The sequence below is a fragment of the Zingiber officinale genome, chromosome 8B, assembly GCF_018446385.1.
Source record: "Zingiber officinale cultivar Zhangliang chromosome 8B, Zo_v1.1, whole genome shotgun sequence".
Taxonomy (NCBI): Eukaryota; Viridiplantae; Streptophyta; class Magnoliopsida; order Zingiberales; family Zingiberaceae; genus Zingiber; species Zingiber officinale.
The window spans coordinates 49,376,728-49,390,935 of NC_056001.1; the positions used below are offsets into that span (position 1 = coordinate 49,376,728).

Sequence of the window (14,208 nt, forward strand, 5' to 3'; positions counted from 1 at the left end):
TTCTATATTTTATGAAATAGTTATTTCAAATAATGCATTTGCCTAGCCAACTATGTTGGGCCGGCTAAAAGTCATACGGGTGGGACAAGTCAGAGAGACAATCAGATGGAGGAAGTTGTGTGGGTTGGGCCAACTACATCACGTGGATCCTCCAAATCCGAAGTCTATGATTTCTTGATGATTTTCATCCTAGTCCCGCAACAACTATTACTGTTAATGGTAATTTGACCGTAAATCTTGCTTACTTAATATGGAAGTGGCAGGATCCTCTTCTCTTCAGAGCACTCCTTGGTGCAATCTCTTTATCCATCCAACCTCTTCTTGCCCGCCCTACCACTCTCAAGAGGCTTGGACTACTTTGGCTAATACCTATGCCAAACCATCTCATGGTCACATCAAACAAATCAAGGACCAATTGAAGAATTATGTCTATGGTTCTAAGACGATCTCTGAGAATATGCAATTCATCAAAAATCATGTCGATGAACTTGCACTTCTAGGAAAACTTGTTGATGATGAGGATATCATTGATAAGATCCTTGATGGCCTTGGGGAGGAATACAAAGGAATTGTTGATGTAGTTAATACTCGTAAAACATCTATCTCCTTTGATGAAATTCATGAAAAACTCATCAACAAGGAGGCATCTCTCCAACAATTGCAAGCATCAGCATTCCTTTCCGGTCATCGCTAATCTTGTCAATCAACGCAACAATCAATTGTGGCAACCATCTCCTCCTTGGCACCCTTCCACAACCACCATTCATAGTCAAAGACAACAATCCAATGCTCGGTGCAATGACTGACCTCCACCACGTCCATATCTAGGGTATTTCCAAGAACGTGGTACTCAAGGATCTTTGTTTTGACTTGTCGTTGTTCAATCCTCATTGGCTCCAACAACATAATCACAGGCTCTATGTCCTACTTCGCCATGGTAATTATGTGCAAACCTTGCATCTCTTGAGACAACCGACACCTCCACATGGATACTTGACAGTGGAGCATCGCACCATGTCACCATGGACTTGAATAATCTGTCACTTCATACTCCTTATGTAGGGTATGATAGTGTTATGATCGGTGATGGCTCAGGTCTTCAAATTACCCACACTGTTTCTACTACTCTTCCTAACCCTACTCGCACTTTTAATTTACAAAATATTCTTTGTGTACCTAACATGAAAAAGAACCTCATTTTAATCTACCAATTTTGCAACATTAATCATGTTTCTATTGAATTCTTACATACTGTTTTTCATATGAAAGACCTAAGCACCGGGGAAACCCTTTTGACGAGTAATACTAAAGATGACGTCTATGAGTGGTCAACCTTCTCTCCAAAACTGTCTTCTTCGCTTGCTGCCTTTTCTAGAATAAAGGTCACGTCGTCGGAGTGATACTCTAGAGTAGGACATCCATCATCATCTATTCTTCAACATATTATGTCAATTGTTTTTTTATCTTATTATATATCACAAAACTCTCATTGCAATGTGTGCCTAAGTAATAAGAGTCACAAGCTTCCTTTTTCTACATCTACAATTGTTTCATCTCATCCTTTACAAGTTATGTTTTCTGATGTTTGAACTTCTTCAGTTTAATCGGTTGATGATTTTAAGTATTATGTTATTTTTGTTGATCATTTTACATGCTACACATGGTATTATCCCTTAAAGAAGAAATCTCATGTGTATAGTGTTTTTCTCCTCTTTAAGGCACTAGTAGAAAATTATTTTAAAATTTTCATTGTTACTGTTTACTCTGATAACAAGGGAGAATGTCAAGTATTATATCACTTTTTATCTCTTCATAGAATTTCTCATTTTATCTCTCCCCCACATACACTTGTTGAACATAATGGTATTTCCGAACATCGACATCAATATATTGTTGAAACGGGCCTTTCTCTCCTCACTCATGCCTCACTCCAATCACATATTGGAATTATGCTTTTACCACTGCAATGTATCTCATTAATCGCATACCCACACCTACACTCTCTTTCCTCACCTTATGAGTCTCTCTTCCACTCCCCACCAAACTCCACAAAGCTCTGTATCTTTGGTTGTTTATGCTATCCATGGCTTTGTCCATTTTCTAGTCACAAACTTGAGTCTCGATCCATCCCTTGTGTGTTTGTTGGGTACTCCTTCACCCAAAGTGCATATCTCTGATCCGTCTATTTCAAAATCTACATATCATGTCAAGTTTGTGGAATCTGTCTTTCTGTTCAAATCCATTTAATCTCATCTTTGTCATCCTAGTCCAGAAATACTTTTAACTTGGTTTCCATCAACATCATTTCTTCCAACTAAGGTTGTGCCACTCACCATGCCCTCAACTGCCTTTCCCCTGGCTCGGCTCCATCTCCATATTCATCTCCCATCAACCACTCGACATCCTTAGTCAACCACACACCATCTGAAATTCCACGTCCAATTACCAAAACCCCATTCAATCTTGGCCAAACTTTGATTGGCCAAACCCCTTCATCTGATTCCCTTGAACAGGCTAGCGACACCACCATTAATAGCACACAAAAACAACCCTACCCTCGCCTGTCATTCTCCTCAAAACCCACCCACCAAAACCCACATAATGACCACTCGAGCGAAAAACAATATCCATAAACCCATTCAAAAACTTAATCTTACTACTACTATCCCCTTACATCATCACATTGAGCTGCACTCAGTGTCTCAGTGACCCAATCTCTCAAAGATCTTAAATGGCATGCTCTTGTATAGAATGGAACATGAGAACTTGTCTCGGCTGATTCAACGAGAAATCTTGTTGGTTGTACATATATTTTTAAAATTAAATATTTACCTGATGACACTATTGAGAGGTACAAAGAGAGACTTGTTCTTAAAGGGTTTCATCAACATCCTAGTATTGATTATCATGACACGTTTAATCTGGTTGTCAAACCTACCACTATTCGCTTGGTGCTAAGTCTTGCTGTTAGTCATGGGTGGTCCTTAGTCAACTTGATATCAACAATGCCTTTCTGCAAAGTCATCTCCTTGAAGATGTTTTTATGGCACAACCACCAGGGTTTGTTGATCGTGATAATCCTTCACATGTATGCAAGTTATGCAAGGCTATATACTGTGCCAAACAAGCACCAAGAGTCTAGTACCATGAACTACAATAATTTCTTATAGCCTTCGAGTTTCAAAACTCTTCTGCAGACACATCACTCTTTATCTTCCATACTGATGATTTTCTAATCTATTTACTTGTGTATGTCGATGTCAGAATTCTTACTCGCAGTAATGCTACTACTACAGTCCCAGAGTTTATTGATCTTCTTGCCAAAATATTTTACATTAAAGATCTTGGAGATTTGAGCTACTTTCTTGGTGTTGAAGTTGTCCGTACCTCCACTGAATTGGTTCTCTCTCAACGGAATTATATCACAGATCCTCTTGCTCGTATAAATATAACTGTAGTCAAACCTATCACCACTCCTCTTGCCAATGAGCCAATACTTATAGTGTAGGATTGGTAGCGTCGATAGAGGAGGGTGAAAATCGATCATTCATCTTTATCGTTCTTTTAATTGTTCTATCAAAGTCATTAGTAACAATGGAATATAAAATAAAGTATGGAAGAAAGATACGTGAGATTTACTTAGTTTCCAACCCTCTAGGGTAAGTACGTCTAAGTCCTGATCATGGGAAACGTCCATCCATTAGTGGTCTCCTTTTCAAAACTTTCTGGAGGTGGAGAAACTCATCTTATAGTTTGAAATACAAGCACAAATAATAATAAATTAAGTACAACTTATAATAAATAAATCAAACAAAAGATGACAATCGGTCTAGAAGTCCTGTGTGCAACACACTCCTTCTAGAGTTTCCCTGATCACAGAGTTTTGTAGCGTAACTTTCTAAACATAGAGATAGAGAGCAGTATGGAAGAAATTGAAATTGAACATAGAGCTTTCGTCTCCTTTTATAGAGTTGGATTAGATCCTTATCTGGATCAATTCTGATTTGGATAAAGTCATATCTCTATTCACATCATCTGACTTATCATTATCCTCATCCAAACCATAAAGATAAACTAGATCTTTTGCCACATCACCTTTCATGTCAATATTTCTGACAATTCAGTAGTCTGGACCGAACCCATGTCGGTCTACCGAGCTGCTAGTTCGGTCTACTACACCAGTTTGGTTCTGGTTCGACTCGAGTCAAGTCTGGTTCGCCCATTTGCGTTTGTCTGCTCTCTGTTTTGCTTCTAGCTCCAGGTTTCTATAAAAAAACTATACGAAATACAAACAAGTAATCTAACCTATATATGTAAGTCTACTTGACCTACTAGGCTTACATTTTACTTGAAGGTGGCTCCTCCAAGTCTACCACCTAAGGGTCAATCCCTTAGGGTCAAGTCGCACTCCTATAAGTCTACATAACCTACTAAGCTTACCTTTTTCTTGAAGGTCTTTCCTCCAAGTCTACCACCTAAGGGTCAATCCCTTAGAATCAAGCCACACTCCTGTAACTCTACTCGACCTATTAGACTTTATGCTTGGACTGCATCCAAGACTTTACCACCTAAAGCTTACTCCTTAGGATCTCCATTGCCTATCTTTACTCACTAAGGCCTAGCTTCACTCACAAGGACTTTCACCGCCTAGATTTAATCATCAGAGCCTAGTTTCACTCACTAGGACTTCTACTGCTTAGCTTTACTCACCATGACTTTCCCTTACCTAACCTCCAGTTAGGACTAGTTACTTAGTAGACTTTTCACTTGCTTAACTTCAAGTTAGGACTTACCCTTGTCTAACCTCCAATTAGGACTAGTCACTTAGTAGACTTTTCACCTGCCTAACATCTAGTTAGGGCTTACCCTTGCCTGATCTCTAGTTATGACTTTTCCTTTCTAGTCATTTAATCATAACTAGACTTCTCTCTTCCAAACATCAAGTCCTGTTTGATGAACCCTTGGTTAATCTGACCACTTAGATATATTGTCAAACATTAAACCCTAGAGACTGATTGCACCAACGTATAGTTCTTTCTAGAACTCCATTAACTTATTCTTTTGAATACCAAACCATTATTGGCAGTCTCCAATATTTGTGTCTTATTCGTCTTGATATTACATATACAGTTAACAAGTTGTCTCACTTGATGCATTGACCTACTATTGATTATTGGAATGTTGTCGAACGCATGCTTCACTACCTTTCTGGTATAACTAATCATGATCTAGCCTTGCGTCATCAAACAGTGTTTTCTCTTCATTCCTTTTCAAATGATGATTGGTCGGTAAAAAGGATGATTGCACCTCCACTAGTGCTTATATTGTGTATCTTGGTAGCAATCCCATATCATGGTCCTCCAAAAAAAATGTAGATCCGCTACATTAAAAGCTCTCCTAATGTCGACCCCACAAATATGGACGGATGTACATGCAGGTACACAGGTGTTAGACGCATGGTGGGATAACCCTCATGTCGGCCCCAATGATGTTATGCGATCACCGTCTGTGCTACATCCTGATGGCCATATCATGGTCCTCCAAGAAACAATACACGGTTGCACGCTTCTCCACCGAAGCTAAATATTGTTTAGTTGTTGCTATAGTTGTAGAGTTACGTTGACTCTGTTCTATTCTAACTAAACTTGATGTTCGTATTTCCACTGCTCTATTATCTATTGTGTCAATATAGGTGCAATTCATTTTTTTCTTCCAAGTCTTCCATTCATGCATGAAGTATATTGTGATTAATTATCATTTTATTAGGGATCAAGTACAAGGTGCTTTACACACCACTTATGTCTCTTTAGAAGATCAATTAAGATTGGACTCTCCATAAGAGCTCCATCTTAAGGGGAAATATTAGAGGAATTAATTTATTGTGTAATTATTTAGTTTTCTATAGTGGATTTGTAAATATTATGAGATAAAAATGTATCTCATAGATTAGACAACTAATTAGGTTTAGAATAATTGATTAATTATTTACTATGATTGGGAAATCAACCTGATCTCAAACTTTTATATATATATCTTTATGAAAAATGGAAAAGTCATTATTCTAAATCTTAGTATATAATACTTGGGTCTTCTAGTTTATCATTAAATTTGATTATCATTCATGAGTTCAAAGTGTTAGTGCAATTATGCTTTAATGGGTCAGACTCAACATTAGGTTTTAACGTTTGAGTAACATGATTAAGTAAGTCCTTGTATATGTATTTAATATATGTGTTAAGTCGTGTAGGAACTTGGCATGACAAATGTGGAGCTTATAATTAACTTGACAAGGTTGATTGAGGATGATGGCTTGGAGATCTATTGGAGTTCAAAAAATATTTCATGAGGCATGATGTCGCAAATTGCAAGTGCATGGTCATCGTCAAACAATAAAAAGTATCGATCTCACGAGAATTGTAAATTGAGTACCAATCTATGATGTGAAATTAGTTATCTAGAGAATCCAAAAGTTGTAAAAGTCTTGAGAAAACAGAGAAAATCGTGAGGGAAAAATTTTAGAGAAAAATCCGATGTTAAGAAGCGATCCTGAGACTTCAGTTTCACCCCAATGATTGTAGACGCCCAAATCTATATTTGGTTTCCTAATTCTCATTGATTGTTCACGTAGGTAGACAATCTCAATTTACCCAACATGATCTTTTAGAACTACATCGGTGTATCTACCCAAACACGATATCTACTTCTAGGGTGGCATTGCTAAAGAACCACTTTCTCATTGAAGCTCTTGTCACGATGCCCCACAATTCTCGATTTGTCTTCCCTTATTGCGTGATGCCGAATCAAGACGGACCCATTAAACTTAGTGATTGCCTATATCCTTATGGTAACTTGTACTACTTTCATGACCCCCCCCCCGGTCTTGTTATTGTACGGGTTGGAGACTTAGGTTCACCTTTCGGCCTTTCCCTGCACTCCCTGGGATATTAAAATGTGTTTTTGACATCGAGTTCGTATATGCATGGTAGAGTCGGACCACAAACAATCAAATTATAGAATAAAAAAACACAAATATATCAAACTAAAGAAAAATGAAGCATCTACATGTCTAATAGTTACTCCCTAATTTTAGAATCAATATCACTACTACATGGACAAAAAGTTACAGCAAGATGATATAGTAAATATACTTTTACAATCCAAACTCTAGAGAAAAGGGAGAAAGACTTAGCTTATTCTAGAGAAAAGAGAGAAATAAACTCTAGAGATTATGGAAGGAGGCATATTTTGGAGCGCTTGGACCTTCTCGGGATTGGTTTCGATTCCCCACTCGATTACAATGTATCTGAGAAATTTTTCTCTTGACTCCAAATAGACGCTATTTTGGGATTAAGCTTAAACTCTCAGTGTACAACACACTTCCTCAATACCCGAGATCAGAGTCTCAAATTGAGCATATTTGATTAAGATGTCATTCATGTACACCTCGATGTTCCTCTCGATTTGGTGCTTGAAGACTCGATCCATAAGTCGTTGGTAAGTTGCCCTTACATTCTTTAAATTGAATGATATGATAGTATAATAAAAGGTCCTGTTAGCGATGGTGAAACTGACATTTTATTTATCTTTGGAAGCCAAGGGAATTTGGTGAGTCTTGATAGACATACAGATGCATATGAGTTCATATCCAGAGATTGAATCTAATAGTTGAACAATGCGGAGGATAGGATAACAATTCTTTGGGTATGCTTTGTTGAGGTCTCGAAAATCGATGCATACCCTCTACTTTACCCCGGCTTAGACACTAGTACCACATTGACGAACTAGGTCAGGAATTAAACCTCCGAGATGTGCTCTACTTCCATTAAATTGTTAATTTTGACTTGAATCACTTGATTATGCTCTAGTTAGAAATTTTGTTTCTTCTACCGGACGGGTTGAACATCAAGAAGCATGATTAGTAGACGAGCCACCACAGTCATAGAAACACCGGTAACATCTTTGGACGACTAGGCAAAGACGTCATGGTTGCGCTAGAGACACACAATCAATTCTTGTTTGAGTCCCGAGAGGAGATTTGAGGCTACTCGAGTGACCCCGTCTGGTGAGCCTCGAGTGAAAAATGTCGACGAATGAGTTATTGGTGAGTAGATGTTTATGTTGACTTTGACTTGGTCGTTGATCATCTAGCAACTATGAGGACTAGTAGGGAGACTCGTTGGAGCCTGTCTGGGTGAAAACAAGGAGAGGATTAGAATGACAACAGAGTCCCCAATGTAGCATTCAAATAAGTCTCCGGTAGAGAGGAAGAAAGAAAGAACATTAGTTTAGGGTTTTGGATGAGTCTGCGTTGTGTCCGTAGGAGTGGACTACCTTTTATAGGGTTGCGGCTATGCTTCTCGTGTTCTGAGATCTCCATTGACATTACTCATCTTTCCTGAAATAAATGACTACGTTTCCCCCTTTCATGGATTAATCAGCGGCATTCTCCACGTGTTTTAGAAAATAACGGCTACGTTGTTCACATATTCAGTGAGCCATAGTTTATCTCCTTAATGGTCACAGATAATCTAGAATCGGGAATCGTCCGGAGTCAGGGGCACTACGAAGTCGGAGATCACTCGAAATCAAGAGCGTCATGGAGTCGAGGTTGCTTGGAGTCGAATTGCATGAAGTTGGGGTTACATGGAGTCATGGCTGCTTGGAGTGGGAGATGGTCCAGCAGGAGTGATACGGAGTACCGCAGAATCAAGAACAGCTGTCGGTTGACTTTGACCGTTATCTAAACAAAACTATTTATTTTCTTGGCCACGTGACACCCTATTACCTTCCGCATCAACTTCTATAAGCACGTAACCCTTGGTTCCGTCTCTATCATCTAAAATGTAAGAAGTAATCACAAAGACCTACCCTTTTCTAAGCAAACCGGCACAAATACAAATGGCAACGGAACGTACGGGAAATCGATCTCCGGACGGGTATCGCCATCATCCAGAGCAGACACGAGGGACCGGGATGCGTCGGAGAGGAGAACCTTGTAAGATCTTAGCCTGTAGACAGCCACGCCAGCTCTAGAATACTCGGCTGCCGTCTCGCTGGGGCAGTTCCGGAGGTTGGCGTGCGGCCTCAGCGTGAGGCACTACGGAGAAGAGGACGCGAAGGAGCGGAGTGGGGGAGGAGAATTGAAGCAGACCGAGAGATCCGGCGGCCAAAAGAGAAGGAGGAGGCCGGAGGGTGAGGAGGAGCAGAGAAGAGTGATGAAGCGGGCATGGGAGGAGCAGTCCGAGTGGAAGGGAAGGTGAGCTTTGAAGCCATGGCGTTCTGGTCCTCGCTCCGCCACGTGGACAAAAAAACTAACTCGGAGATCATCCTGGTCCGGTCGAGCCAAGCCCAAAAACAGTCATGTGGGCCATTCACCGTATCGGCATAAAAATAAAAGAAGTATTTTATTTGGAGTAAATGCTCTTCATCTTTTCTCAAATATTCAAATTTAGGTTTATTTGGGAGGACGAAATAAAACAAGTCAGTATTATACTGGAACAGTATGAAGAAAGAAAATGATTATTAATCTCTCAGCAAGGAGATTGAACTTCAAGCAAAAATAAAAACCTGTGAATCTGATTTCTTTGTTGGATATTAAAAGATCTACAACATTCTATCTGTCAATCCTTCTGGTGCACAATCACTAAGACAAGGATGCAATGTATGCATTCACTTTCTCGTTCATGCTCCTCGACAAAAACTTCATGCAAATGGGTGGATTCACGTTAGCAAGAGCAAGCACCGATTGCGGAAGAGTCCATATCCCATCGCCACATATCAGACCTGAAGCCACTGCTGGACCAAATGCATCTGCTTTGGCCTTGTTGATCTTCTGCCAGATGAACAAAACCAAGCTTCCTAGACACATGTCAATGGCAAAGTAGCATCCCAAGGAGAATGGTATTGCCATCGCAATTGGAAGAGGTATAAAGCTTGCAATCTTCTCCCCCACGATGTCTCGTATTGCATTGATGACGATCGCGGCAGCAAAGAAAATGAAGCAGAGAGTGAGGCAGTGTTTTGGCAGTGATGAGAAGCCGTCAACTCCCATTACAGCCATGTTACGGTAAACAATAGCACTGGCTGAAGGGTATTCTGATCCAGGCAGGCCGATGTCTTTGAACGCATTCAGTAACAACCAGAAGACCGAAGGAGCAATCACACAGCCCATGGCTGTGCCGATCACTTGACTAATAAACATGGACCTGGGAGAGGCCAGAGTCAAGTACCCTGTCTTGAAGTCCTGCATGAGGTCGGATGCAGTGGACACGATGCTCATCATGACACCACAAGCAGCAAGGCCTGCAAGAATACCGCCGTGGGAAGCACCGGCCCACGCACCGATGATCAAAATCGCAAGCTTCCCATAAGTTGAGGCGAGCGACCAGTCAGTAAGGCCTGCGCCATAGGCATTGCAGAATGCCAGCACCGGTGCAAATATGTAGAGCACCAACACATGGTACCACTTCAGTTGTGGATAAATGTGGGGTATTGCGACAATGGAGATAACTGCAACAGCTATGTAACCTCCATAAGCAATTGGCTTTGGGATTTGGTCGCTGAGAAAGAGTTCGGTCCGACGCTTATCGTCGAAGGAAACAGGTGATGTATCATAAGCTGAAGGGCCATCAGAAAACACCTGTGCATTCACAGAGTTTTTGTTCTTGATTTCAGACACTAAGGCGATTATGGTCTTGCCGAAAACTTTGAACAAGTTGTAGAGTCCATCTCCCAGGATCGAGGCAATAGCTATAAAGACCTGGAAAATAGTACATGCAAAAGCATAAATTGTAAGAGACTGTTCTAACTTCAAAAACAATGATTAAACTTGATTTAATTAGGACAAACGCATGATACTTAATGGACCAAAATGCATGATCATCTGTTTGACCAGCCATCTTCAGGAATCTGAGTAAAAGAGAAACAATACCCGGTAACCATGCAAACCATGAAGACTGGATTGGGGGAGATCAGCTGGATACCAGCTTCCTTTCTTAGCATCTATAAGAGGCCACATAATTCCCCACGAGAGGATGCCACCCAAGAGAACAGATACGTTCACAAGGTAGGGAGAAATCATCCCAACCCCAACATAAGTAGCCGAAAAATCAATATAAAACCTGCAAGGTGTGAATTCATGATGTCGACAAGAAGTAATCCCCTGTGTTTTCAGCATTAATTCTCTTTCAAAAGTAAACACTATACTAGGAAGATTAAATTTACAGAGACTCGCATTTATAAAATTCATCCATACTTGTTTTGGTATGCTTCGAGGCCTAATGTAGGGAATGAAGCAAATCCACAATTGTCTCCAGCAGTGTAGAACCACTGGAAGAAGCCCCACAGAAAGCTGCACACAAAAAACTTCCCCAACATTTTCACCTGTTTCCTGCAAAAAATTTACAGTTTTCTGACATAACCTCGATGAGAAATCAGAAAGCATAATTTTAAGATTGTCATACTTCACTAGCTTAGCTCCACTAGGAGTATGGAAGCTGTTGATAAGGTGTGCTGTTGCAGTTCCAGTAGGATAGGTCAGTTTGTAGTCAATGATCATGATCTAAGAACAACCTTTCGATTAGCATACAAACATAAAACATGGTCCAAATACAATATTTTCTACTTGAATGAGGTTTTGCAGGGAAAATTTTTAAAATAGATATAAACAGTAAAGTTATTACAAAAATAGGTAAAATTAAAACTTTTTACAAATATAGGTGAGAGGTGCTCATATCCGGGATTTAAATCCCGGTTCTTTTTTTTTTAATTTATTTTATTAAATTCCGGGATTTAAATTCCGGATATGATGAATATCCGGGATTTAAATCCCGGATATAAACAATTATTACGAATTTAAATTTTTTTACAAAATAAAACTTAAGCATGAAAAAAGCAATAAGGTGTTCAAAAAATAAAAAAAAAATACCGGGATTTAAATTTTTTTATAAAATAAAACTTAAGCATGAAAAAAGTGATATGTTCAAAAAATTTAAAAAAAATTATCCGGATTTAAATTTTTTTTACAAAATAAAACTTAAGCATGAAAAAAACAATATGTTCAAAAAATTTTAAAAAAATTACCGGGATTTAAATCCCGGTAATTCATCATATCCGGGATTTAAATCCCGGAATTTAAAAAGAACCGGGATTTAAATCCCGGATATGAGCACCTCTCACCTATATTTGTAAAAAATTTTAATTTTACCTATTTTTGTAATAACTTTACTGTTTATACTTATTTTAAAAATTTCCCCGGTTTTGCACCACTGGACTAATTATTAATTGTGGATTGAAAGACTTATGCACGAGAAACTGATCATTCATTGGCCAAACGTGCTAAGTTAGATACAATACCTTTCTCATGGGTACAAGGGAGAACAACCCTGGGAGACTAACAATAAAGAGGAATCCAATCATCCATCCAAGCTTAGGATTCTTTATGTTCTGTGCATAATTAGCTTCTGTTGATCGCGTGGCAATCGCTTCACTCATGGCAAACAGGTAAGTTCCAAACCCCCCTGCTCATGTAAGTCTGTAAGATATCAATTCAGCTAATAGCCTAACATTTCTATCACAAATGACTAAAAATAAATAAGTAGAGAAAATACAACAATCACTGGAGTCATACATTGATCGGAGTTGTAGAATAACATTTATGGAAGAAACTAGTTTGTTTAACACAACCATCAGCCTCATAAAGAAAACTTTGTATGATTCATCAAACTTGCAGAATTTTTTTTTCTCTCTCAGACACTTGCAGAATAACTCGAAATCAATGTAAATAGAAATAGGAAATTGTGATCTGAGAAAAAAGAAAAGGGGAGGGAAAACGATAATAACATGAAATTTAACAAAGTAACTTAACTTTAATTACCATTATTTCACTCAAGAAAACTGAAGAAGAAAAGGAAGAAGAATGGCAGGGAGGAATACCGCTGGAGGCGATGCCAGAGGTAGCAACGACGCAGGCCTGGACGACGGTATTCTCCTGTCGGGTGAAGGGACGGTGGAGGAGGCCGGCGCGTGCAAGCGCTGCCGTCCAGGTCTTGACGAAGAAGAAGCCGAGCAGGCCAGCGGAGACATTGAGGGAGGGGACGACGCCAGTCGTGAGACTGAGCTTTATCACTATCACGCTAAACAGCACCCCCAGAAGCAGGCTCACCGCGAACGCCCGCACCGTCAGCTGCTCCCTCCACGTGGGCACCGGCTTGCCGTCGAACTCCCTCTCGACGGACGCCGCCGTCGCTTCCTCCTCATCGCTGTCCGACCTCCCCCTCCTCCTCCTCCTCGCCGCGCCACCACCACCACCACCCTCCGGATTCTCCTCAATCGTACTCTTCCACTCCAGCTCCTCCCCCTCCACAGCGCCCATGATCCCCGTCTCCGCCTAGCCCGATGAATGCTCCGCTCCGATTTGGGCTCCGATCGGAAGGGCGTGGTCAGGGACGGAGAGCGAGCGGTTCAAATAGAAGCGGGAGTGGAGCCCCGACCCGCAGCACAGCGCGCCTTCTCGGAGGTTGACTTTTCCCTGAAACATACAGCCACCGCGCCTTCTCAGTTTTCTAAATATTCACTCCCGGTTAATAAAAAATTAAGTCCGATCGGAGCATTTTCGAATTATTTTGATGGTTTGTGAAAAATTGTTACATGTCAGATGGCATAAATTGAATACCGATGTCAATTAAAAAAAAGTATACAAATAACAAGAGTTCAATTTTCATTCAACGTAACTAAATACCTACTGCGTTCAAATTACGTGTGGTACTGGACCATATCGATAACGTAATCATCTGTGCTATTTATGATTCAGATCACAGTTCATCGTCAGTTCGACCGTTTATAGTTATTCTACCTGGCGATACGTGTGATACGTGTGATGTATAGTTTATAGTTATTATTTATATTTTATATTTTTTAAAGAAAATATTAACTATAATAGATTAGATAAATAGATTGATTTATAAATGGAAAATTACCTTATATTGTGGCTACGGAGTATCGAGTTGGTTAAAAGATTACAACTTTACTATAATGGAGTGATATCATATTAGAAAATAATTAATATACGTTGGTAACTAACTCCAATAGGGAGTTGGAGTAATATCATATTAAAAAAGTAACTAATATACGTTGAATCAATATTATTAAAATATTTTAAATACTATTAAATAAAATAAATTTATTTTAATGAAAGTCTTGGTATTTGTT

The 14,208-nt window shown here is 39.6% G+C and overlaps 1 protein-coding gene across 1 annotated transcript; it reads right to left on the minus strand.

Moving 5' to 3' along the window:
* Positions 1–9,643: 9,643 nt before the first annotated feature.
* Positions 9,644–13,372, minus strand: LOC122013793 (probable metal-nicotianamine transporter YSL14). The gene is made up of 6 exons (XM_042570020.1): positions 12,934–13,372; positions 12,355–12,518; positions 11,463–11,560; positions 11,255–11,389; positions 10,931–11,120; positions 9,644–10,759 (listed from the first exon to the last, which is right to left on the minus strand). The coding sequence occupies exons 1-6, from the start codon at positions 13,370–13,372 to the stop codon at positions 9,644–9,646; spliced, it is 2,142 nt and encodes a 713-aa protein (XP_042425954.1).
* Between the last annotated feature and the right edge of the window lie 836 nt (positions 13,373–14,208).